This window comes from Vidua macroura, chromosome 3 (genome assembly GCF_024509145.1).
Source record: "Vidua macroura isolate BioBank_ID:100142 chromosome 3, ASM2450914v1, whole genome shotgun sequence".
NCBI classification, from domain to species: domain Eukaryota; kingdom Metazoa; phylum Chordata; class Aves; order Passeriformes; family Viduidae; genus Vidua; species Vidua macroura.
This window is the reverse complement of record NC_071573.1, coordinates 25,502,188-25,528,160: the sequence shown is the minus strand read 5'-3', so window position 1 is coordinate 25,528,160 and position 25,973 is coordinate 25,502,188. Positions and strand designations below refer to the sequence as shown.

Sequence of the window (25,973 nt, the reverse complement as noted above, 5' to 3'; positions counted from 1 at the left end):
ACCCCCGCCCCCAGCAGAAGCACAGAGACATGGGTTTAAAAGGTGGTGGGGAAGGGGAGGAAAGAATGCTTTTTGAAAGAAATGGGGCTGGGGGGAGGAATGTCAGTGCTCTTATCCTTCTTACTGTTTAAATTTAACAGTTCAACAGATGCATTACCTCTCAGCTCATCAAGTGGTTTAGCAATTTCCGTGAGTTTTACTACATTCAGATGGAGAAGTATGCACGGCAAGCCATCAACGACGGGGTCACGAGCACTGAGGAGCTGTCTATAACCAGAGACTGTGAGCTGTACAGGGCCCTGAACATGCACTACAATAAAGCAAATGATTTTGAGGTAGGCACTGATCTTTGTTTCTCTGTGTGTGTGAGTTGCTTCGAGGTCCAGGCTGCCTTTAAAATAATGTACCTTTTTGATGTGGCTGTGACCAGTGGAATCTTGGCATTCCACATCCCTGAATGATGCTAATTAATCCTTTTAGCCCTGGTAGACGGAAACTTACGCCTCACCAGGACCTGACAAGAGAGAAAAGTTTTCTCTTTTTTTTTTATAAGTTTCTTAGTTTTGACTTTTTGAAGTTTCCTTTAGGAGGGACAGTAGTAAAAGTAGTCACCTCACAGCTCTTCTAAAGCTCCCTAATTGTGTGATCAAACACTCTGCTTTCCTTCATTTGATTTACAGAACTGAAATGCATTTGCTTTGTCCAAGCGCAGGATAAAATGAGTACTCGAAGTAAATGCTCTGTTTTCTGCTGTAACAGGTTTGTGGCTTTGATTGAGATTCCTGTTTACAGGCCAGCCTGGTAGCTCAGCAGACTATTGTTGTCATTAGCATGCTGACCCTCGGCAATACCACGGGAGAGTGTTTCTCCCTGCTGAGGATGGCAGTTTGCATTGTTCAGGTAGTCAGATGTAATGATGCATTTGAACAGGGTGTGCATGTGGGGGAGGCTTGAGTAATCCCATCTCTTGGTGGAGTAGGAAAGCAATGGTGGCGCTAATTTTCTTTTTTTTTTTTTTTTTTTTTTTTTTTGTCTGCACCATTCACTCAGGGTCAAGTTGCATGATGATACCCCTTCTGTACAAAAGTAACATTTGTCAGCATGAGGAGGGTGATTTCCTACCTAAAATCCTTCTGATGGATTTTTAGCAGGGCTTAAGTTCAGATGGGCTTTAGCACATAAGTTCAGATGATGCAAAAAGTCTAAGCAAAGACTTTGTTGTCTTTCTTGGTTGTTTCCCCCTCTTCTGGGCTGGCAGAGTTTTCTGCAAGGATGGTTGCATGGAAGGGGCAGATGAAGCAAGAGGAAGGAAGAGGATGTTCCTCAAAGGTTTTGCCATTCATGGTGGGTGATGGCAACATCTAGACTCTTTTTGGTGTGCCATGACCTCCCAGGCACTCCCAAGGGCTCTGGCCCTACGAGGAGCTCAAGCAGGCACAAGACAGGAGACTCCCACCCCTGGGATGTAGGTCTGCCCTGATGCCAAGCCATAGTCACTAGATACAGGAACAGAAAAGGAAATAACCAGGAGATAAGTATGACCAACTTTTCCCTTGTGCTTAGATTCCCTCAAGTTTTTTTCTTACTAACATTTTTCTGTTCATAGAACATAGGTTGAAAGGTTCTTTGCGCTCAAAAGTTCTCATACTCTTGATGGTTTCAGACACTTATTACTCATTTTCAAAGTGTTAGTGCGAGTGTTAATGTAAGTGGATTACTCTAGTGAAGAATTGTGGGGAGTTTTTATGTGTTTTCAAGTAGATAAGAAAACATAAATCTCATATGTTTAGTACTGCTAGTGATTGCAGTCTCCTCAGCCAAGGGTCCTGCAGTGGGTTGGAAAGGAGCCCCTTTGTTTGTTTTCCTCCATCGTTGAGGGAAAGAGATATTATAAATGGTGATTGCAAATTCATTCATTTAGTCTTCCTTGTGTTATGTGCTATAATGAGAATTTCCTAGAGTTCAGGTCTTGGTTTTGCTGAGGATCCAGCAGTTATGAGAACATTAAGCTGTGTGGTGTAGTGTTTCATGTAGACAACGTAACTTTTCCTGATAAATTCCCATCCCCTCCCCCACAAGCTGGAAAGCAAAAATGACAAGTACTGTAATGTTGAAATTGGATCCAAAAGGATTTAGCAAACTGAGCATTTGCCATATTTAGCATCATCAAAGTTTCTTCCTCTTATACTTCAATGATGCTTTACTGATCTTTTGATTAGTCTGATATGCTATTTCTCTTAAATCACCTACACTATCATTCCTAAACCCTTCCTTTTATCAGTTCTTGGGTCACATTTATGCATATACTTCATGCATATAGGCCTAAACTGACTATTAGGAAAAAATTCTGAAGTTAGAATGTGTGTTTGGTCCATAGAAGGCTGTGCCATTGATTTGTTCAAGAATTTGTGTTCCTTTCCCTGGGCATTGCTGCTGACAGCTTGTAGCAAAGTCAAATAAGATGTTTAACAAGCCACATGCCCTATCATTTTTAGCTTTGCCATTGTACCCTTGTGGCTGTGAGCCAGAGACAGATCCAAGGCCTCCTCCCATGCAGTGCAACTTTGCCTTTGTTTTGTGTGTACACGTGTGTAGCCAGTTCCACATTTTTCTCTCTTGCAGTAGGGTTAGCTGGAGAGACATGTGCTGAGCTGAACAGAGCAATGAGGGACTGAGTTTTGAAAGGGGAAAAAAAAATAAACCAAACCTATTCGGGATTTTTTTGTGGAAGGTGAAGGTATTTCTTTATTCTGGGGCCATTCCTGCAGGGAGGAAGAAGGTGGGCTGTCCTGGTGAATGAAAGCCACAAATGTCAGTGTCCCAGCTCAAGCTGGTCAGAAAGAGAGCACAGCTTGTTGTGCCACTTGATATCTGTCTCATCTGCGGTGTTGCCATGGGCTTTTGAATGACAGTTGCAATAATTAAAGTCAGGTATTGTTGCTATGTATTACAGGAAAAAGAAAGGTAAATAAAAATCAAATAATTTTGTAAATTCTCTTTCAGAATCTTCCCTAGCACAGGTCGTCAGAGCTCACAGTTTTGACTCTGACTGGATGATTGAAAAGCAGGGGGATACTGTGCTTAGAGTTAAAATGGAAATATGGTTGAAAACCATGAGTTGAAAAGAAAATTAGTTTAATGTGAGTTAAAAAACATAAACAGAGTGTTTATTTTCAGATTTATGTACTTAAAACAACAAAAAGAGACTGGCCTGAGGACAATGCCTGAATTTTAGCCTTGTTTTGTCTCCCACTCCTTCTCAGTCATCCTTGTTCCCTTGGCATTTTTTAGCAGTTACCATCATTCTCCACGTATTAATACCTCTCTACACAGTGCCCATTCCTTTTCCTAATGGGCATTTAACGACTCAGCCTTAGTTCTGAAGTGTCAGGGTGTGTCTGTGGTGGCAGTTCCACTCTGTGCCCCCTGCCTTCTCCTTCCGCTTGCCCTGCTCCTCTGTGGGGTGGGCAAACCAAAGCAAGCCCCGCATGCGCCGCCCTCCTGAGCTCAGCCCGCCCGCTGCTTCACAGGAACTTGTCCGATTTTGCAGATGTAGTTATTGAGATGGATCACAATAGTGAGGCGCCTGCCAAGCTGTGCTATTTGCACAAACACACTGTCTGCAGTTTTGGTACGACGGGGCTCGACACGAGGATTGCCTCATTTCACAGCGCTAGTTACGGCACATGTCGCTTCCAAGGGGGAGAAAACCGTTTTTAAGGAGTTTGCCCTTCTTTTGGCAGGGGAGAGCCATACTAGTGGGAAAAACCTAATTAAGACCAGTTGTACTCAGGTCTTAGCAGAATGTTTAACTTAAGGCACTCTGAGTTAATAAAAATCAATGAGATGATGTAAAAGAAGTCAAATAACACCACCTATAAAATCTAAGTAATAACCCAGTCACGTAAGCGGCCTACGAGCCCTTGAGAGGAACGCAGGCTGCCAACATTTTCAGAAGTGATGATGATTTTAGGTCAATTTCATTTTGGGATGCTCAATAAGAGGCACTTTGTCAGGAGGTCCTCAACAGTCCATTCCCTGAAAATGAAGTGTGCCCAGCACTGCATCCAAAAATTAAGACATCCTAAATTATAAAAACTGCTGGCCACTCATATGCTTATTTTAGGAACCTGTATTCTTCCCCAGTTTCATCTGCAGGATTCATCTTGAACTGAATTGGTGTTCATCAAAAGGAGAATTAAAGTCCTCAAACCTGATTCTCATTTAAACTAAAGCCACTTTTGAGTGGTTTTGCAGCACATAGGCACTGTAAAGTACAGTTTATACGCACCCTAATACTCTGAAGCAGTGCAGAGTGGCCTCAAGAGAAGTGAAATTAAGTCTGTAACCTGCTAACTTGCATCCTGAAGGTTGCTCTTTCCATGCAAACTGCCCTGCTGTGGCAGTCTCCATGCTTCTGGTGGTACCAGCAGTGAGCACAGCCCAACGGGACAGTTGTTTGTTTCAGTATTCCACTCCTCACATTTCTCCCTCAGCTGTATACGTCCTCCTTCAAGGGCTTTATTGTTGTAGTGTTTCAACATCGTTCTCAGCACTCTTAAAGACAGAGTCGGAAGGCTGCTGTCTGCTGATCTGCAGCAAGGGGAGTAAAGCTGCTCTGGCAATTTGAGAATAACAAATATAACTGTCCTGAGTCCTCTGAAGGAAAACTGAAACATAGGTGGCCAGATGGTATTTCTTTTTCTCTTAAAAATCTTGGTTTCAGGGAACTTAATTGATGCCCTCTGGCCTTTTTCCCTTTTTTTTTTTTTTTTTTTTCCCTTCTAATTTTGAAGGGGCTCCCTTGTGAAACAGCAGAGCTTTCCTTGGAACTGCACAGGACATGAACCTGGTTTTTAACCAAGTAACAAAATCCACGGCTTGCAATAGAAGGTCTGTGCGTTGTATGTATCAATTAATGCTTATTAATCAGTTTTTGCAGTCAGTTGAACTGCAGACCATAGTTGGAAGCTATTAGGGAGAGAATTGCGAGAGGAATACTATTGCAGCACTACTCCCGGGTCTGCTGTTTGTGTCCTTTGGAATCAAGGTGTTTGTATAATGAAGTTGGCATGTTGATATATGATCTATTTCTTAATGTCATTACAATTTTAGTTCCCTCTGCCTTTTTGTCATTGGGTTGCATTTAAGCACAGCAAGCCCAACTTTAAACTTCCTTACTCAACAGCTTTATTAGTTATAACGTACCGTGACCTTTCTCAACATTCTTAAAGAAAAAGATACAGTGTAATGTCACTTTACTTTGCTTATTGTTCTTTGTTGTGGTGAACAAAGCATTTTCTACAGTGGCTATAGCACATAATTATACAGCTTTCAATAGCGGTGTCTTGGCACATATCAAAGTTCAGAAGAGCCTTTAGAAAAAAAAAGATGTTTTGTGGCAGCCTAGGGAGGGTCTCATCTTTCCTTCAGAAAATAGTTCAAGGCTCTTCTGTCAAGCTTCCCTACTTAGAGCTTTTTCTCCTCCTGCTTCATAAAGTTTAAAGGGGATTCAGTGGAGTTCTATGATCTATTTCCTTTGAAAGATTGTTCCTTTGCACAGAGAAGTCCTTTGACTTCAAGAGTTCACAGATTCATGTCTTTAGGTATCATATGTCTGACCTTATCAGTTACTCTATTTAATGTAGGAGAAAAAGTCTCAACTCTTTGTGTTTGTCTGTTTTGCCTCTGTGAAATGATTTGGTGAAAAGACCATCCTTTTTAACACACCACTGAGAGGCCGTTTCTGACTGTAACCTACCCTGTGGTTCTTCTAAAAAAAAAAAAAAAAATTGTCCTTGTGTTTTGTGTATGGATGATTTCACAGTGAGAATAGAATTATACAAGGACAGACACACATAAAAAAATCTTTTGCTCTTTTTTCCTAAATGATCTATTGGCTATTTTGGTGGCTGCTACTCTGGTTCCCCAACAGGCACAACCATTTAACAAACACAGAGATAGCGGCTGGAGTGCTGGGCCAGCAGTAGGTTTTCCCTTGCTTCGACCTACCCCAAAGGCCTTCATAATTAATTGTCCTTCAGAGATGAGGAAAGTTCAGAGACAGTGTGTGTAGCGATGTCTATTGTCTGACATTCAGTTCTCCTTCCCTCAGCTCTTTTTCTTCATTCCACAAAGGGTTATCAATAGGAGCAGGGAGCAAGCTCTCTTCTAACAGCTGCTGGTGGTGGCTGTAGCTTTCTGTGGAAGGTATCATTGTGTTCAGCCATCTATGGATTAAATGGCTGGAAAAGTTCTAACAACCCTTTCAAACGGGTGTGTTTATTTCATCTAGATTACACAGACCTATTTAGCTAATTAAAAACTTTCTCAGAACTCCTTCTCTCTTATTCAAGGGAAGGAAAAAAATTAAAACACTGCTGTAATTATGAAGAATGGCTGCAATGAAACTTTGTTAAATAAATGAAAAATTCGATCTGTCAGCTTTGATCCAAATGCACCCAAATAAGCAGAGGCTTGTTTGTTGAGTTGTTCCATGGTTTTGGTTTGTGGTTTGTTGGTTTTTTTTCTTAGAGGGAAACAAGGTGCATAGTAGAAAAAGCATAAAAGAAAACATTGATATAAGCTGAAAAAGAAACAAACACTCACCCAATTTAAAAAACTGCCACAGTTCGTACTGTTTCTGCTCCTAACATCAAAGTGCAAAGACACTGGGGTTTGCTAAACAGATTATTAATATTGTTGTGCCTTCTGTGATTAATTTAGAATCCACTGTGGCATAATTATTAAACTTCATATACAACAGAACAAAATTATATACATGCTTCCTTGTTTTCCCTGATGATATGCTGAACAAAGATATGGTGGGGTTAGTAGATAGGCAAGAAGTACAGTCAAATTAGAGCTGTTTATTAACAATCACTATGTTACTGCTCCAATTAATTGGGCGAAGCCAAAAAGGACAAATACAATCATTCTTCCACTGAACAGTTTAACTAGCAAATTAGGGGGGTTTTAATTTTTTTTTTCTCTCAAAAAAAAAAAAAAAAAAAAAAGAAGAACTCCACTATGGACCTTCACCTGCATTCTTCACAAATACATCACTTTGCAATGGGAAGAAATAATCAAATAAAACATTTTCTGGGCTCCATCTCACTTCCTGACTGTTAAGAAGGACTGCACAACAATCAAGATCAATTATTGTACTGATTAAGTTATTATGTCTGGCATTTTGAAACAGGTTTTCTGTATTTAAGAAGAAATTGCATACAGAGTAGATGCAGCTAATACAGTAATGCAAAAAAAGATCATAAAAAATTAAAGTTATTCTTATGAATCTTTCATTAGAAGCAATGAAAAGGGACATTGGTGAAGCCAAGTGCTTTGTTCTTCTGAGCTCCTCTTGTAGGTCCAGATCCTGCAAACAATTACGTACTTGAATGTTCCTTCTGCGAGAGTCCTATTGGCACCTTCAGCCTATCTCCTGCCCTTTCACAGTTTCCCCTGTTTGGCCTGTGACAACACTACTAGCAGCATTGTTCAACTTTATCAAACAGATGTTCCCTTTAAAAATTGACAGATTTCTGTTAAAAAAAAAAAAAAAACCCACAAAAATCACAGAGCTGTACGGAGGCAAACATTTGCTTTTACGCAGAAGGAGCTGTTGTGAAATGATTTAAGGCTACTCAGAGCTTTTCAGATTACTCCCCACCGCAAATAACATGTTAAGTACTAAATTACCCTAAGCGGTGTTTTATTACTGATCAATAAAATAGTAATCTTTTCTTTTAGCATGGAAAAATATTTTAGTGGGGCTTTTTCTGGTTTAGTTCAGGGATAGCTGTAAACCAGAAGGCAAAATCGTCTCTGCTCTCCCTGCAAAAAACAAACAAACAAACAAACAAAAAAACCAACAACCTAACAAATCGAACCCCATCCTCATTTGTTTATAGCTTTGCTTTGAGGGAATCCTAGGATTGTTCCAGCTGAATGGTGTTGGGTTTCTGTTCCTGTGTGCGTGTGTGCATGTAGTTATGATGTGCTGTGGGTTTTTTGGGGGGTATTTGTATTTTTGGTTTTGTTTCTTTCACAATTATTTACTCATACTCATCTTTATTGCCTCTCCTCTTCTCAAACAAAACAAAACAAAAAAAAATTCCCCTTCACCCCCCTGAAAAAAAAACGAAAAATAAAAGGAACCCACAGAAACAAAACAAAACTTGGCAAACTCTTCTGACTCCTAGTGCCATTTCATTTAGCATTCAACAAGGGGTACTGGGAATTGAAACGTCAACTGGAGATCGAGAAAAGCACCAATTTATAGTGTGTTAGCCTTGCACAATTCAAGATTTCTTTTGCTGGCTGCACACATTATACCAAACATCTCGCCACTCTCTTGTGGCAGTTGTGAGGAATGGCTATTCCTTCCCGTGTGTGTACTACAGGCCTCTAAAGACCCTTATTTATTCTCTCCCATGTCACCTTGTGTACAGTCTGGTCTGTGACACTGATGGTGATTATGTCATTATTTTGCTCTGGGGGCTTTGGCACATCTGCAGAGCTGATGCACATCTTCTTTGTTACGCTGGCATACGTCCCATATCGCAAATGCTTCATTAGCCTTACTGCCTGCCTCCTTGCCAGACAAGAATACCCAAATCCAAGCTTCTTTTTCCTCTGGTCTTTTGTGTCTGTGATGAGCCTTTATTCATCTTCCTAGTTCTTCCCTGTTTTCTATTTTTCTGTGTAAAACCGATTTCCAGATGTCCGTCGTTCTCCAAAATCCCATCGTGGATGAGGAATGAGAAGCAAGGTGAATTTTAACCCATGTCATCCCTCACTCGCTTAGAGTCTTATCCCTTACAAGGTGAAGTGCCTTTTCTTTCATTCTGTATCTAGCAGGAATTCGTTAGGCAATTTTAAAACCTGATGTTGAACAAAAAGAGGGAAAAAAAGAAAATAAATCAATACATCTTACCATTTTATAAATCCTAGTTGTGGTAATGGGTAACATGCAAGTTGCACATGTTTTTTCCAGACTTTCTTCATTTCTTTTAGACAACATAGCTAAATTTCTCACTCAAAACTTTTGGAGGAGCAGCACTGTCTAATGAAGGTGGAGGGTGTTCATGAGACCTGATCAGCTGAAATTTCTTGTATCCTGTTCGAATGTGTCACATTAGAAGGTCATAGAACATTTTGTACTGTGAAAATTGAGGAAAATGTTTGATCTGCTGAACTTTATCTAAGCTGTTCTATATAAATGTCATACCAGAGAGATGCGAAATAGTGGGTTAGCTTACTAGCTTTGTAAGATTTTTCCCTCTGTTTCCCACCCACCCCATGCTTTCTCTTCATGACACGGGACTAAATTCTGGGTTGTATTCTCAATGTCTGGTGTAAATCAGCTCCAGCAATCATTGCAGCTAATTAATATATGCCAGCTAAAGAGCTGTCTTTTGTTGTGTTGCTATACAGTCAAGTGTGTGAATATATTTTATATGTTAATTGGAAAAAAGTTTCATTTAGTTTTTTAAACTATACATTGAATGCAGCACTGGATTTGGAGTCACAGAGCCATCGTGTTCATGAATGTGGGGTGGAAGGTGGGTGTTGTTTTTATTTTTGTGAGGCACGCTTGCCAAAAGAGGAGATCCCAGCCAATCGTGTCTCACAGTGCAGGGTCAGGGCTGTGTGACTGACTTTAACAGAAGCCTTGCAGATATGATTGCCCATCCTATAGGACTTTGAATAGGTCACCTTCACGCAGAACACTGTTTCCTTGATACATTCAATGTGTTTTAAAATGGACAAGAGTCAGGCTCTCATGATGTCAATTAGCAAACTGTCAAAATACTTTGGAAACCGTGGGAGAGGTTTAGCAGTGCTGTGACCCATGCTGGTTTCTGGGCCAGCTTTCTGGGGTCCTGCCCTTTCTCAGAGCAGATATCCCTGGCCTGAGAGAGCAGTGGCAGTGCAGGACTGCTTGCAGGCAGGCCTTGCAGCAATGGTGGGGAGTACTATGGGGATGCTGTTGTCAAACATACCTAAATTTATAGGGGCAAATACTGAGGCTGTGAGGAAGTGGCAGCAGGATATTGCAAGGATCCGTGAGGACTCTATATCCTTCACTTGCGTGAGACAAAGCAAACCTGGGAGCAGGAGGAGACGCAGTTTGTAGCAGTTGTAACAGTAACAGCACAAAAGTGAAGAAAAACCATTCAGTCCAAGCGGGAGGCAGTTTTTGGAGTACTGGATCTCTTACTTACACATAGCCTATCACCTGCAGCACTAGAGTATAGCTGAATTTTATGCAGAGTCTTCCTGATAGGCAAGTGTGGGTAGGTGAGAGATAGAAGGACAGCCAGAAGGGCTGGACGAAGGTAATCAGTGTTTTGGAGATGATTTCTCCCTTTAGATCTGGAAGGGGCAAGGTTCAGCTTTCTTATCTGCAGAGGGGGAAGGTACACAGGCAGGCTCTGGCTCGTTTTGTGAGCCCTCTGTGGGGGGGCTGTTTCAAGGCTCTGGTGGAAATGTGCTGTCAGAAGAAGCCCTGTCCAGGTGGTCCAGAGTGCTCAAAGAGGTGGCCTTGAACTTGTTTCTCTAGTTAGTGGAGAGGCTTTGTAGAGAGCAGCAAACCAGGGTGGCACGATCTCTGTTGCTAAGCAGACAGACTGCTGCGATTGGGACTTAGGTAGAACTGTGGCATAGACATATAAATGCATTTAAAGCAGTAGTCTGCAACTTCAGAAAGTTTTTAGAGGAGAGAGGGGAAAATAAAGACTGTAAATGAAAGGTCTTTAAGTGCCAAATATCAGTGTTGGGCGGGGTGGGGGGAGCAGGAGCTGGAGCAGCTTATCTCTTACAATTGCAGAGAGGGCTGGCTCCATCAGATGAGGCCAGCCTCGAGGTTATCTAATCCAGGGCTGTCTGGAGTCGCACCATTTCCTTCCGCAAGGGATAAAGGGGAGTCAAATGAGAGGGAGCTCAGTCCATTAGGATGTAAGACTTTGTCTTCTGGCCTCACAGGCTTGTGAGCCTCACCGGTCCCTAGCAGGTCCAGTGCACTGGAACTTGTAACAGGGTGTTCGTAGCCCAGTTCGGCCAGCTGCATGCCTCAGTATGGCATAGATGGAGCCATTTATCCCATCATGATGGGCTCTGGATGCTCATAAAAGCATGGTTGCACTGGGAGGAGATTTTTCAGAATTGTTCAGTGGGAGCATAATCTGTGGAGAGAGCTTTATTTGCAACACCCCTCACCCATAACCATGCACAATTTCCTTTCCCTGCCCTTACCCTCTGCCACTGGAAAGAGGAAAGAAGGTACCCTCTGCCAGAGGGCATGCTTGCCACCTTCATGACATCCCCAAAAGGACCCTGGTGACAGCCTGCTTTCCTGCCAGACTGATTAAACACCACCTGCTTCCCATCCTTCTCCCCTACCTCCCTCCTCACTCCCCCCAGCCCAGCCCGTGCAAACCGAGGAGGGAGTGGGCACAGTTGGAGCTTTTCAGGGCCAGACATAGAAGACAAAGGTGATTGCAATGCAGAGAGTTGGGAAGAGAGTGCAAGAGCAAACAACACCAATTACAGATGTTACTGTACTGTTGCAACTTTTATGTGTACATATGTGTGTGTGTGTGTGTGTGTGTGTGTGATGTATTCTAGATGCATAATCATTTTAATTATCACTTCTACTATAGTGTTGGTTGTTCACCTATGGAGCCAAATTCTACTGAACATAAAAAAATCCTTGCAAAGTACAAGTTCTGTGAGCCACTTTACCTCTATATCCATGGTCTAACCAGCAGTTTCTGCATGCCTGGATCTTTCACACATGGAAATACGCCATGAAAGCAGAGGACTTGCTGCTAGTACAAGACATAACCTGCCCATCTTGGTCCAGGCTGTGCCTCCTGGTCCTTCTGAGTAACACATCACATTCCCATCTGGCTGATGTGTCCAGGACAGTATGCAATAACCTCTCTGCTGAGCCCGAATTGGGTGGTCATCCCTGTACTCACTTTTCTGGACAGGTTTTTTGTGGGCGCCTGTATGTGGTACCTGCCAGAATTTGGCAGCAGGGTACATAATATGTGGCTTGGCATTGTAGGCAGCCTCTTGTAGCAGATTGCATTTCACCAAAATGGACTGAGTTAAAGTTAGACTATTCTTGTGTGTGAGAGTTTTATTTTTTCTTCAGTTTTTGTATGAGACAGCTTCTGGAGTGTGACAGTAACCCCTCCAATGGTTCTTTCTTACATTTCCCAACACACACTAAATGCCCAACTAGCACAAGCTGTGGGAGTCCTAGTGATTTTTCCATTCTGTGGCACTGCCACTGGCAATGCAGCAAGTTAAGGGCAATCAGAGTTTCCATTAGAAACCTCTACATCTCATGCAGTTCTAATTCATCAGTATGGCAGAAGAGGAAATGTAATAATCTTCCCAGTAAAACGCTGTTGATGATTTCTGAGGACGAAGAAGGGGAGAAATGAATTTCAAGGTGCAAAAAGTCTGAACGAATATATTCACAGAAATGCTAAGTCCTTGTTATTATGTCTTATCCCACTCTGGTCCCGAGTCTTACCAAGTTTTGTGTTTGGAAACCAGCACGCTGAAGCCGTGGTGTTCGCATGCCAGAGTAGCCGTTTCTGTGATGGAATGGCTCATCCCCTGCACCGTGGGCGCAGCAGTTCCGGGACAGGGATCCCACAGGGTGCAGTGCTGTGTGTGGGGCAGGACAGGGAGATGGGGAGATGGGTGCCACCAGGAAGCACGCCGGGAGGCAGCAGGGGTGTGAGCCCCAGCAAGCTGCGGCAGCGCCGTTTGTGCTCAGCCGCCAGCGGCGCTTGGTGCTCCAGCCGCGCGGGGAGCCTGCAGAGTACTTCCCAGTCTTTATTTGTGGAAAAGCTTAATTGAAATGCAAGTGATTAAATCTAATGTATCATGCAGTATCCATTTTCACTGCACTACCACTTTCACTTCCCCGATATTATCAGGCATCTCAGCAGCCCCACTGTCAGGTTTTTTCCTTGTAAGAGCCATACCCATTCTCTCTCCTCTTTGTGAGCTTGGCGGAGGAGATAACAGTAAGCCAGTAGTAAATTACTAGTGCCCCAAACTCTCCTCATAGGATAGGGGATCTCAGCTTTGTTTTAAACAAACACTTTTAAAATACATCTTTAAATAATCTCCCAGCTTTTTAAAAAGAGTGAAAAAAAAAAAAAAACTACACTGCAGCAGTAAATGCAATAAAATGCAATAAGCAACCTCTGTTGTTTGCCTAATTTTTCTCTTTTGAGCTGGACTTGGACAAATGCTTTTCCCTTTCCAATATTAGTGCTGTCCCAAAAGAGTGGCCTTCTCTTTGTGAGGCACAGTGGGAGAACAGACTTTCCTAAATAGCCACCCAGTTTCTTGTCCATTTTTTTATCTTTCAAAAAAAATCTATTTCTTAAGAGATCTGTACAGCAGGAGTTGTGAGAGGAAACTTGAAGGCAAAAAATAAAGACTGTGGTGGCACCAGAGAACTGCTGCTGTAGCCAGGGGGATTGGGACACACGTAGAGGTGGGTGAAATGATACCCTGCATTCTAGAAAGCTGCTGGTTTGGAGAAGAGTGTGTATACTAGAGCATCCAATAGCTGAGGTATTTTTTCCTTTGTGTTTTTAAAATAAAAGCATCCTTTCCAACTATTTCCCTCTCCTCATAAGTGATAATGGAAGAGGCATTAGCCTTTCCATTGCCTGAGCCAACCTGTTTTTTTCTAAGAGGTGTCCAGGATGTTCAGCCAATTGAGTGATCTAATTAGCTGAAAATTGTTAATTTCCTTTACCTTATAAAGCACCTAACACAGAAACTGTTAAATAATGTTAAGTGTCAGACTTAAACTGAGAACATTGGGCCATATGCTGCCGTGGCTTTCGCGCCAAAAAGTGTAGCAACTTACTCCAAAACCTGCCTCCAATTCCTGTGTAGAAGCCAAAGCCTCCTGCTTGATATGCTGCCACACCAACTCTCCGTGCTAAGATGGTCCCACACAGCAGCTCACTGCACTTGGGGAGCAGGGAATGTGCATGAGTGGAGGGGACAGTCTGGACGAATGTGACAGGAGCCAGGACACCGGGGAGGTGTTGCAGACGCTGCCCTTGCAAGCCCGGGAAAGCCGATGGAGGGGCAGTGCTGCTCAGGGCAGCATTAGCCTGGAAAAGGCACCAGATCTGTGCCTGCAGCTCCTGATGGCACAAGTCCTGCTCTGCAGGGAGCCAGGTGGATAGGTGAGCTGCCTGGAAGCTCCTTCTTAAAGCAGGGTGGTCCCTAGACTGGTGGAGTGCATGCAAGGGAGGGGCTGGTCTGAGTGTCACAAGCCTGTCTGAGCCCTGAGAGAAGTGGCTCCAGACACAGTGTGATGTCTTACTGCTAGGGAGAGATGCAAAAGGGCTTGTCCTTGATAAGTTTCCTACAGGACATAGACTGTGGATATGGGAGTGTGTGTTTAGGTGCCAACTTTCCCCCAGAGCCCACAGGCTTCAAGTTTTCTCCTGTGAGAAGAGGCTCAGGGCTATGTATGGGTGATACAAGTGGAATTTCTTAATCATCTCCTTTAAGAAGGTTTCTTTCTGCCTCCAAAGCTCACCTTACACTGACTATGGGAGTGAGGGGTGCCTGTGCCAATCTAGGCTGTGCTTTGTCTGAGGTTTTCTTGGCAGAAGTATTTCTCCTGAATCTCTTCTGCTGTCGTGGTACCTGTGTTGGTGTGGATTGCTGTGCACACACACTAAAGCTGTCTGATCTGGAGCTACCCATGGTGAGACTGGTTCCCCAGTAGTGGGCTCATCATCCTGGCGGGGTTCTCCAGCACTTGTCTAACAGGTGCTGTTTATGCCTTAGCCTTGGGTTCCCTACAAAGTTTTTCTGTATAGCCACTGTCTAGATCATCCAGCAAGAAGAGTGATCTGGCCTTGCCCCTCTTATCCCCTCCAACCTGTTTACTCCCATCACCACGACCTTGTGCTCTGCAATATGAGCAGCCTTCACCAGCCAAAGACCTCTGATCCTAAGTCCATGAGAGATTTTGGCTTTTCTATTTGGCAAGGTGACTTGTTGCCCACCAGGTCAACATGAATAAAGACTTTTAAAATCCATAATGTCCTGCAATTGGAAAAATTGGAAAAAACATTCTTGAGCTGTCTATGCTATGTTTCTTTATTTCTGCTCATAGTTAAAATAAAAAAAAAAAAAAAAATCCAAACTCACACGTACCAAGAATTCTACTTTATGTTAAATTTGAAAGTAAAATCAATCCTGGTCCAATCTTATCATTTTTAAAGTATGTTTATCCAGCTTTGTAGTAGGAACAAGCAGACTGTTTGAAGGCCGCATAGTTTTCAAACCTTGGTTGCAACATGTTACCCCATTTTGAAACCTTCTTTATCTAGCCGAGAAAACTAAAATCTGTTTGACAAAGTAGCACTCCAGCCAGTTTATCTTGCAATATGGCTTTAGCTCACAGAGCCTATTGATTTCCTTAAATTAATGTTTACAGAATGCTACTGAATTTCACTCAACGGGACATTGTTCTTTTGAAGCTTTGTAAAATATGATACAGAGTGTTACTGCCATTTGTTCCTTTGCTAAGACTGATGAAACATTTATTTTTTTAAAGCGCAGCCTTGAACTATAGCTGTTTCCTACAAGTGTGTTTACTCTTGGAACATTAGTAATACAACACACTATCAGACTCCAGCACAATACCACAAGCAAAGTCTGTAGGTACGCTCTGGCCACACTAATTGTAGAAATGGAGCTGAAGTTTAACAAGATTAGACATTGTATGAGAAAAGGTTTCAAGCTTAGCCCAGCTGTCCCTGTCTGAAGGATCTTCTGATTTGTGTGCTACAGCCAAGCAGTTGTCTGACACTGTTACAATATTAGAATGATTGCGTTGGTCTTGGTACTTCTAAACATGGGACCCTGGACTGAAAATTTCCATGTGATCCTTTCCCTTTTTCTCCCCGGACAAGGTGAATGGCTTTATGGTTGCCTTGCCCCCGGGTTGGAAGCTTCTGATCCAGTCTCTGAGGACTGCTTTGAAATCTCCTCCAAGAAGAATTTGCATTACTTATGTCCACCCAAACCTGGTAGTTTTCTAAGATGAGGTTGCAGTTACGTACTGCAGAAATTTTACAAGAAATCACAGCCGCCAATGGCTTGACAATTTTGCTTCTGCTTTCTGCACACATCATTCCAATAAATCTTCACTCTTTGCTTATGGGCCTAAACTGGGCACCTTTACATGTGTAAGGGTATGTATTTTATCCCACAGGCATTAGCGTGAACTGCTCACTTGGAATATAAGTAGGAAAAATGTGCTCCTGAGGATAATCTGTCCCCCAGCCCAGCACAACCAGAGGTGGACCATCCACAGGCAACATAAACTCTCTGTTGAAACCAGTGGGGTGGTGAAAATTTACGCTGCTGAGAAACTGACCCTTGGTAGCCTTCCCACATGTGCTCAAGGAGAGGGCCTTAAACTCCCCAGTTATTGCATGCAATATTAATGTGTCAGCTGGCAAGAGAGAAAAATAGAAGTCATTTGAGCACCTAAGATGTGGGCATCTTGCTTGGTAAGACTGTGCTTAGGAGCAGATGACTTTTCTTTCTATCATGAAGGTTCCATGTAACCAAGTCCCAACTCCCTGCAGCAGGGAAAGGAACGCCAGGTCTGACTTCTTGCCTCTTTATCTAGTAATCTCTGTGTGGCCTTCCTAAAGCATCTGAGTTTATCCATTTAAGTCCACTCTGTCTGCAGTACAAGCCCCCAGCTTGTGCTACTGCTGTCAGGAGATATGTCTCTCCTTGATCAATATTTACTTAACAAACAGCAGGGATAGGAGAGTTTGTTTAGAGGAATCATGTGTGCACAAGGGTGAATGAATGCTCGGTAAAGTACTTCACCTGTTTGTCTCCTTTCCTAGGGTATCTTTTCTGCTCCAGACCTCATGCTGGGCTTTGCTACCATTGCCCCTGTGAACATGCTCAAAGCCACCCTGCCTTAGGACAGTTTAGCAATCGGCTGCAGAAAATGAACTTCTGAGTAAATATTTTACTCCCTGTTCTGGGAAAGTTGGAGGGAGAAGTTTGGGAACTTTGTAAAATTATTTCTATGGTCAAAAATAAACTAGCTTCCCAGGCTCTTGCACTTATTCAAGAAAATATTTCAAAGATGTTTTAAGCATTTTGTTGGGACAAAATATTTTAAAAAATCTGAAGTCTTCTAAGAAAAAAATTAATGTGCAGGTAAAATTGCAAGGAAAGAAGTACATTTAGTATTTTTAAAGAATAACTTCAGAAAAGTCTGTTATTCATTTATTCAACTAAAACAGTTGTTTCTGATGCCTGAGGTCATTGCATGCAATTAGCTTTGAGGCATCTGAGTCTAGTTTGAGGGGGGGTGTATTTTATTTTGTGAATCAGAGTTGTAAAAGCCATCTGAAATATTCATGCAGAATTGTCTGAGAAGCAGTTTCTGTTTTATTTACTGCACAGTAGAACAGCCACAGTGGATTAGCTCTACAATACCCGTAACAAAAGCACAACAGCTGATGCATGTGATGTTAGGAGGTGACAAAACAGTTAAAGTATGCTGCTGGCTACAGGCAAGCAGTCAGCAGATGCAGACAAAAGGGTTTGTGACAAGAATAACTCTCTCTCCAAGGCGAGCAGTCAAGAGTATCCAAAATACCAATACCCTTTTCTCCTTGACATTGTCTTCTTACAGTCAGCATTTTATTGCCCTTTTATAGTAAAAAAACAAAACACAATTCTCTGGAATATCGGCTTTAACTTGTCTTTCACAATTCTGTGATCTTTACATCTGTATTGCTTTTCCTATCATCTAGATTTACCACTTGAGCAAGAATTTTTGAAAGTTTAAAAGATTAACTGTAGAGAAGCCCACCCATAATAGGATTAATAACATGAAATACACATATAAATCTTAGAGCAGACTGGTGATTTGTTCTGTCATTTGGTTTTGGTTGTTTCCTCCTTTTCTATTAAGAGAGAATTTAAGCATCTTATTTTGCTAATGAAGAAATAATGCTTGGGCAGAAATTAAAGGTTTGCTCGACAATGGGAGAGATTTAAGTGCTGGAAAAGGACTGTGAATGAGCTGATGTTTATTTCAGAAGTGTGAAAAATCAGCTTATATATCTCCAGGAAAAAAAAAAAAGAGAGAGAGAGGGAGAGACTGTCTTCTTTCTAACCTTTGTAATTCCCCTTCTATTCTCTGTGACATTCATTCAGCTGCCAAGCATGTTTGGCAAGGCTTGAGCCAGCGAGCGCACTTCCAGTGACCGCTAACCTTGGTATGTCCTGACACTTATGATGAGTATCTGCAGGACACAGAAGGCAGGCAGGCTGCTATGTCAGGCTTTTATTATGTACTGCAGAGGCTGGGGACAGTCAGTTTAATAAAACAAATCATCCTTGAAGGTAAAGCAACTGGGAAGAGGAGGAGGGCTCGGGAAGGGGAGGATATGAGAGGAACAAGAGGAAAGGGAGAAAAAGTCTTTGCTGCACAACTCAAAAAAAAAAAAAATTAGCTAATAAAAGGTAGAAGATACAAGATAACCTAATTATGAGAAAAGCAGTGCAGGGTCACTGATTGACCACCAGTTTAAGACACAGAGCTACTTTTAGTGTGCCCTCCTTCACAACAGTGATCATCAGAAAGAGAAGCCTAATTCTCTATTGGCTTACAATCAGGGTTGCTTCACTGATTTTCCTCAGGCAATGCTGACTTAGACCTGCTGAGGAGCTGCCCTCACCTTCGCAATCCCCAGTTCCTTTTGGGTAACACTTCCCTTGAAAAGAAATTCAACAAGTATTTATAAAGCTTTCTTCAACTGTGTGCGCTTGTGTGTGAAAGAAGAGTTAGTTAGGTCTGACTTGAGTGCAACTTTTAAGCCATAGGAACTATACTTTTGCTCCCATAGAAATAGTATGTGCTGAGTATTTTTAACAAAGCACTCCCCCACAGTGCTAAGCCAAATGGTTCGGCGTGATAGTTGCACATGCAAACCCAACAGTGAAATAGTTCAGGTTTGTTGTTCACGCCAAGGAAAATGCCAGTAGTTAAAACAGCACAAATAGACAAGAGCAGATGAGAGCTTTAATTCCCTCCCAGTTTTCATAGACAAAGGGGAGGTGTTAACATGGCTAAGGCGTAAGAAGGGGCACCATGGAGGTTGATGGACTGTGTTAGAAAGTACAGGACTGATGTGTACCAGGTGTAAATTCGCGTAACTGCACTGAGGCTGGCAGAGCCCTGCTGATTTACACTGGCCCAAAGTCTGGCCTGTGACTTTTTTGCTTGGCAGTGAAGTTATATTGACAAAGCATGCAGCAAAGTGTTTTTTCTTTGTAAATCGGACTGATGTGGAGGCTTCAGCCTGAGACCCACCTAGACTCCCCTGATGAGACCTCATTGTCTTTCCTCCTAGTGAATGCACAGTGTGATTCTTTGATTGACTGCTGCCACCTGATGCTAAGAAAATGCCCTGGGTTCATACTAGGGATTGTTGGTTCTATTAAAAGCAATGTAGATAGAGTTTATTTGTCACTGAAGCATTTTATGCAGATGTTCCTACTTCAGAGATGTTCAGTCAGTTAGGTGTAAAGATGCGCTGAATAGGTTGCCATCACTTAGGATCAGAGAAGTGCCACCCCCAGACACATAATTAACATGGCTGACTGATTAATTGCCCACTGAAAAATATAACTACCCATGCATTTAAATATTTATTTTCAGGCTCTGGACTTCACTGGTATTCTCTTATGTAAAAAAAAAAAAAAAAATCCCAAATAATAAAAACCACTACAGATACCTTTTCTAGAAAGGAAAAGTGTCGGCTGACTTACCATCCTGTGGGATTAATCACAATGCAATTCACATCACAACATGCAAAATAATGTGTGTGATCCAGTCTGACATGAAAAATTGCTAATAGCATCCCAAAAGGAAAGAGCTATGAATGGTTCTAATGTCTTAGGAGTAGGGGTGATCTTTAGGAACTCAGCATTACAAGGTGAAGCCTCCAGAGGAAGAAAAAGCTGGGAAGTCGGGTCTTTTCAAAGCCCCCACAGGGCATTGTTCATTATTGGGTTTGTTCACAATTATGTTTGTGGGCTGCTCTCTGCACAAAGAGGCCTGACCCTGCAGATGTGACTCAGGTACAATAAAGTTGGACCTTAAAAGATAGCTCCCAGTCTTAAAAAAAAAGTCTGCGTGTCACTACAGCAGTGGAAGGCCTGGAAGCTACAGGTTCAGGGGTTTCACACTGCCTACTCCATGGGAAAGCAGCATCCTCTACCTGGAAAACTTTCAAATGTGCAGGTGAAAATTGAATGGCAAAGGCCCAACTTAAAACCCAGGTCGTCACTTCCATGCTTAAAAAAATTGTCATGGGTGTAACCACGAGGGAAGAAGCAGAGGTGGGACTTGGTGCATTTAAACTTCATGCTTCTCATGTAGGTGCTTGTAATTGCCTCTCTAGCAGCTTGGGAGGGAAGAAAGACATCTAGTGTTGGTCCTCTGGAGTGGATACCAAAATCAAAAGGTTTTGGTCTCATGGACTAATATCAGTGTCTACTCCATAAATTTGGTTATCTACTCCTTTTCCTGATTTCTAATATCAGGTAGTCAGAAACTCCTTCCCCTTAATTAGTGCCCAGCAATACCAAGGGTGATAAACAGTGTGTGAGCATTGAACTGCATTAACAGAAAAGCATGTCAATTTTTTATAGCAATGCGAAACTGAGAAAAGCATGGTATTTTCTGTAGACATGTTACCAAATGCCTGAACAGCTGAGTGGTTATGGGGAGTTTTAAGTAATTTATTTGAGCTGGAGTAAGTAAAACATGATAGTTAATTCCTTTTCTCTTAATTATTGCTGGAATAGACCATCTGTAAAGGTGTGCACTTTCTGTGCACCCTGTTGAATGAAAAATTTCCACAGATGCTTTTGGGAGCAAAAAAAAACCCAAAAACATGTGGGGGCTGGATTGCACTCTCAGAGGTAGACAGAGGACTTCTCTGGGACTTCTGGAAGCAGAGTTTGTCAGCTGGTGTCAGGGGGAGCTGATCTCATGCTTATTTGATGGCAGAATGTGGCTATCAAACTGCGGGTGTTTCCCAAACAATCACAGGTGAGTGAAAGCTCCAGAGCTCTGTTATATCAGATTGATCACACACATTTCCAGACAAATGTCTTGGAAGTGGCTTCTAAAGGGACAGGAAGAAAAGCCTGAAGTAGAGAATAAGGGACTGGCCTTGATCTGGCAGTGTGACATGAATTCAGTAAATCAGTGAGAGCTGCCCAAGTGTCTGTTTGCCATGGGAATGGTTCAAGTGGCTCCTAGTGCAGATCGGAGACGTCCTCTTGCCGAAGGGGACAAAGAATAGCAGTGAGGGAATACTTGCTATTATAAGCGTGCTGGCTACTGGCCGGCCATGTATTAGCAGTTCTAGAGCTGTGAAGCCATATTTCTGTGATAAAAGTAGAAAATAATACCTTTATGGAGATTACCTCAACCTTGCAACTGCCCTGCAGTTCATTAGAGCAATTACTTTTGAATCATTTAGGGCAAAGGGTGAGAAGGTGGTGCTGGTGACAACTACTTAGAATGAATTACTAAAGTTTGGAGGTAGCTGTGGTTTTTACCATTCACCCATTGTTCAGGGGCTTCTGAGAGTGGCACTTGCCTTCTAGCTGGGTGTTTGACTCACCCATGGAGTGACAGTGATATTTAGAAACAAATGAGTTTAAAGCATCCCAGCTTGGAAGCCACTTGGAGCACAATGCACCCGTTAAAGTGGTTAGGGTGGTATTTGTGTGCTCCTGAAAAAGAAGGAAAGACGACAGTATCTCCTGAGAAAGCATAGCAGCCACAGAAGCAAGCCACTAACTGAAGGCTTTCCTGCTTGATTGGTCTTGAACTACAAACAGAGATACCCCACTTCTTTGACTGCTTTCAGCACTGGTTGTGACCAAAATCAGGTACAAGGGGCTTCCTGTGTAATATGCATAACTTTCATATTAGTTCTCACATGGAGAAGGGAACATGGCCATAAATGCAAGGGTAAAATATCAAGCAGAGATTTCTTTCCTTAAAGACAATTGTGCTTGTTTCCCCTCCTGCTAATTATATCCTATAAATCCCCTACTCTCCCAACTCAGACAGTAACATTTTGTTACCTACATTCTGTCAGTAGACTTTACAAAGATCTCTAACACATGTTATAAAAGTTATTGCTATAGTACTATATATAACAGCTTTGCATAAGAGAATAGAGGGCTGCCACATTTAGAAAATGCAGGTGCTATGTAAGCCCCTTTCTGAAAGAAAGAACTTAGCTCAGTTTCCTTTGAAGAACCAGAGACTTGAAATTGAAAACTGTATTAATGCCATTGTCTCCTTGTATCAGCAGGTTCCAGAGAGATTCCTGGAAGTGGCTCAGATCACGTTACGGGAGTTTTTCAATGCCATTATCGCAGGCAAAGATGTTGATCCTTCCTGGAAGAAGGCCATATACAAGGTCATCTGTAAGCTGGACAGTGAGGTCCCTGAGATTTTCAAATCCCCAAACTGCCTACAAGAGCTTCTTCATGAGTAGAGAGTTCAGCAGCTATTTATGAATGTATGAAAGTAGCAGTCCCCTTCTGATGCCCAAGTCATGTGTGTCTCTATTTTAATTTCATATATATGTGTATCGCATACATATATATATGTATATGAAATTAGACTGATTCCTCCTGGATATAAGTTTTTGTTCAGTTCCAAGGGGATGGTTATTTTACTTCAGCCTTTGGTTTACTTTTGCCCGAGACCCTTAACATTTGAAGAATCAACGGGGTTAATTTTCAGGGAGAAGAGTTTGGAAGCGTGTAAAAGCCTGTCTTAGCAAGTTAGGGCATTATGTTTAAAAATGCTTTGTCGGATTTATTGCTTGCTGCAAAGTGGCATTTTGTCTTGGTGAGACTAATGTCATGGCACAATACTACAGACAATGAAGTTTATATTATGTTTATACTGCTAAAGGTCTGAACTCTGTGGAGCCATTTCATAAGCTTCGAGCTTTTTTATTTGTATTTATATACTTTTTAATCAATAACTAGATTTTGTTTCATACTTCAAAAAAATACATCTGTTTTAGGTACTCACTCCAAGAAGTGACACCCAAAAAAGCAAACCCTATGCTTCACGTGTTTCTTACATAAATGACAGATACCCTGCACCAGTAACCAGCATGCCAGGTTCTTGTTTCTCTAAACTGCAGAAAGGGATGTTTGCACAAATCAAATACTGTTCTTGCAGGGTTAGGCCAGTAATTCATGCACAATGTTGTATCAACCACACTAATTTTGGAATATGGTCAGCTTACTAAAGAGGAAGCATTTCACTCTCCATAGAGTAAAAATGAAACCTTCAGCATCATATATTGCCATGTCTCACTCTTACTTTTAGTGGCATTAGTCCCTAAATTTATTATTTTCTTAGTCCATTCTGCCCTCCAAGATTCCCTTTCCAGCATACAAAGTTTCCTGTCCATATTTGACATCTGTCCTGAAAAGCACTTTTTGAATGATTTTAGATACAGTGGAAGAGTCTTCACCTCTCAGTGCTGAGGCAAAGGAAAGAAAAACAAAAACAAACAACAATTAAAAAAAAGGCTTGTTTGTAGCTATAAAATATAATTAGTGTTTTCCTAATCAGAAGAATAAAAATTTCATTTTCATAAAAATCGAATTGAGCATTATACAAAAATCACAGTGTCCTCCTGGCTATGCAGGGTTCAGATAGCCAAATTGGATTTTTAAAATTACAGTAAATGCAGCTTTAAAAAAAAAATAAAGAAAGAAAATAAAACAGTTTAAGCAATGTGGCTATACTTGTCTTCTGAAACTGGAGCTAGTGGTGACCAAAACCTGAGCTACAGTGTAAAGTCCCTGATGGATCTGGGTTTGCCTGAATGCTACACCACTATATGACAGAAAGAAAGAAAGCTAGCTGCTAGTTCTCATGCTTTCTTCAGTGGCTCTCCTTTTCTCATGTTTTCAGAAAGAAATCATCTCCAGAAGTTTGGGGGAAGGTTGAATATGCTATGGCACACTGTATTTGTCATTTTCTTTGTCGTCTTTTGTACAGATGCAGTAAGAATTTATTGTTATCATCAATAGTATTTTCCCCTACATAATTTAATCTAAATCTAGAGGAAGTTCCTAATTAGTCCTGAATTATATTTCTGCCATTGAGGATACTGGTATCTTCTTTATTTTAAAATTACATTTTGACTTTGGAGAGTGAAAGTTTACCCATGTGACTAAAGAGCTGACCTGATCATTGCAATTTCACTTCATTTACAAATACTGCTGATAGACAGAAATGTATGAAAGCAATTATTGTTAGCAGAAAGCCTTAAAAACCTGCTGACTTCAAATTAAACAGCACAATCCTCCGATTCCCTGTCATTCTTTTCAAGCACTGGCAGTATCTGTGGAGTATAGGCAATGCAGACAATAGCATGGGATGAAGTGCCAACATTTTCACTATGCATTAAAAGCAAAACAAATCTTGATCTTAGACTCCCTGAGAGTACCTAATACTGTACGTATCCTTACAGTAGGCAGGGTTTATTTCTTTCTTTCTTTTATTTTCTTACATTTTATTTCATTTTATTTTGTTTTCCTTATTTCATTTTTCCTTTTTTTTTTCTGTGTGTGTGCATGATTTGGTAAACATTACACTTCATAAAGATGTAACTCCAATGAATTCTGAGTAAGAAAGGATGAAAATTGTGTTCATGCACTTTTTTGATTTATGGGAAGAAGTGGCATAAAATACTCAAGTTTTAATACAGTAAGTTCATCATTGGCATACCATCAGATGCAAAATATTACTTTGCATTGTCACCTTGGACATAAGAAAGCAAAGCCATACTTTAATCATACTATGTGGACATACTACTAGCTACCATCTCAACCTGTGATTTTACCGTTGCTTTATATTATTATTATTCTATTCTATTATTGTTATTATTAATATTAATATTAATATTATTATTATTTGGCTGCAATGGGATTCACATAATCTAAATAAGTGAAACTGTGTACTCAACACTTGATGTTGTTGCATTTATTTATTTATTTATGAGTAGTATAATCTCAATAGTAAATGAGGCATAGGAATTAGGAATAGAAATTTCATCTTAAAAGCAAAATAAAAACCTCCTTGGTCTGAAAAAGTAATAAATGATAATTTCATCATTTCAGTTATGTGATTTTTCTGCATTTTATAGCCATATTGCCTTTGTGCCTCCCAATTCACCTAAAATTACAAATACATGGCATAGTTTGTATTAAATTCTAAGTAGAAACCAATCCAGTTTCTTTTAAATGATCTCAATATTATTTCACTAAAAATGGCTAAAAGGCAGGAGGCTACTTTTATTGTAATGAAAGGTTTACATAGGAAAAGAATTTCAAAATCCATGTAGAAACCCCATCTTGCCATTCATTTACTGCTAATTCAGATTTATTTCTGCATATAAACTTGAGGTTATAGTCTGTGCCTAGACCTTAAATGCACCAGCGGAAGGATAAAAAAAATCCTTCAAAATACCAGTTTTTCCCCCACAAGTACAATTGTTCTTGTGCCTTCTGTGGCTTACAATTTTCATCTTTTAAACTTTATTTTTCAATTACTACAGCTGCAATAAACACTGACTTTTTTTTTTTCCCAGCTGTTTGACATAATGTTGATAGCTATGCATATTTTGTGTCTTTTTAAAAATTAAAAAAATAAAAAAAACAAAGCAGGAGAATACGTTTTTGAAGAAGAGAATTTTTAGAACAGTTTGATAACGCAAATTATTTTTTCTCAATTGTTTGAGCAGCATTCGAGTTTTGAAAATTCTTGTAGAAGCCAATTTTTTGTAACTGTG

At 41.1% G+C, this 25,973-nt stretch overlaps 1 protein-coding gene across 1 annotated transcript in view; it reads left to right on the top strand.

The window, feature by feature from the left end:
- PROX1 (prospero homeobox 1) overlaps positions 1 to 22,696 on the top strand; it is a 44,366-nt gene extending 21,670 nt beyond the window's left edge. The window contains exons 4-5 of the mRNA XM_053973689.1: positions 141 to 335; positions 22,461 to 22,696. Of these exons, the coding sequence (XP_053829664.1) occupies positions 141 to 335; positions 22,461 to 22,646 (381 nt within the window). The 3' untranslated portion in view covers positions 22,647 to 22,696. The remainder of the gene's footprint in view (positions 1 to 140; positions 336 to 22,460) is intronic.
- The last annotated feature ends 3,277 nt before the right edge of the window (positions 22,697 to 25,973 follow it).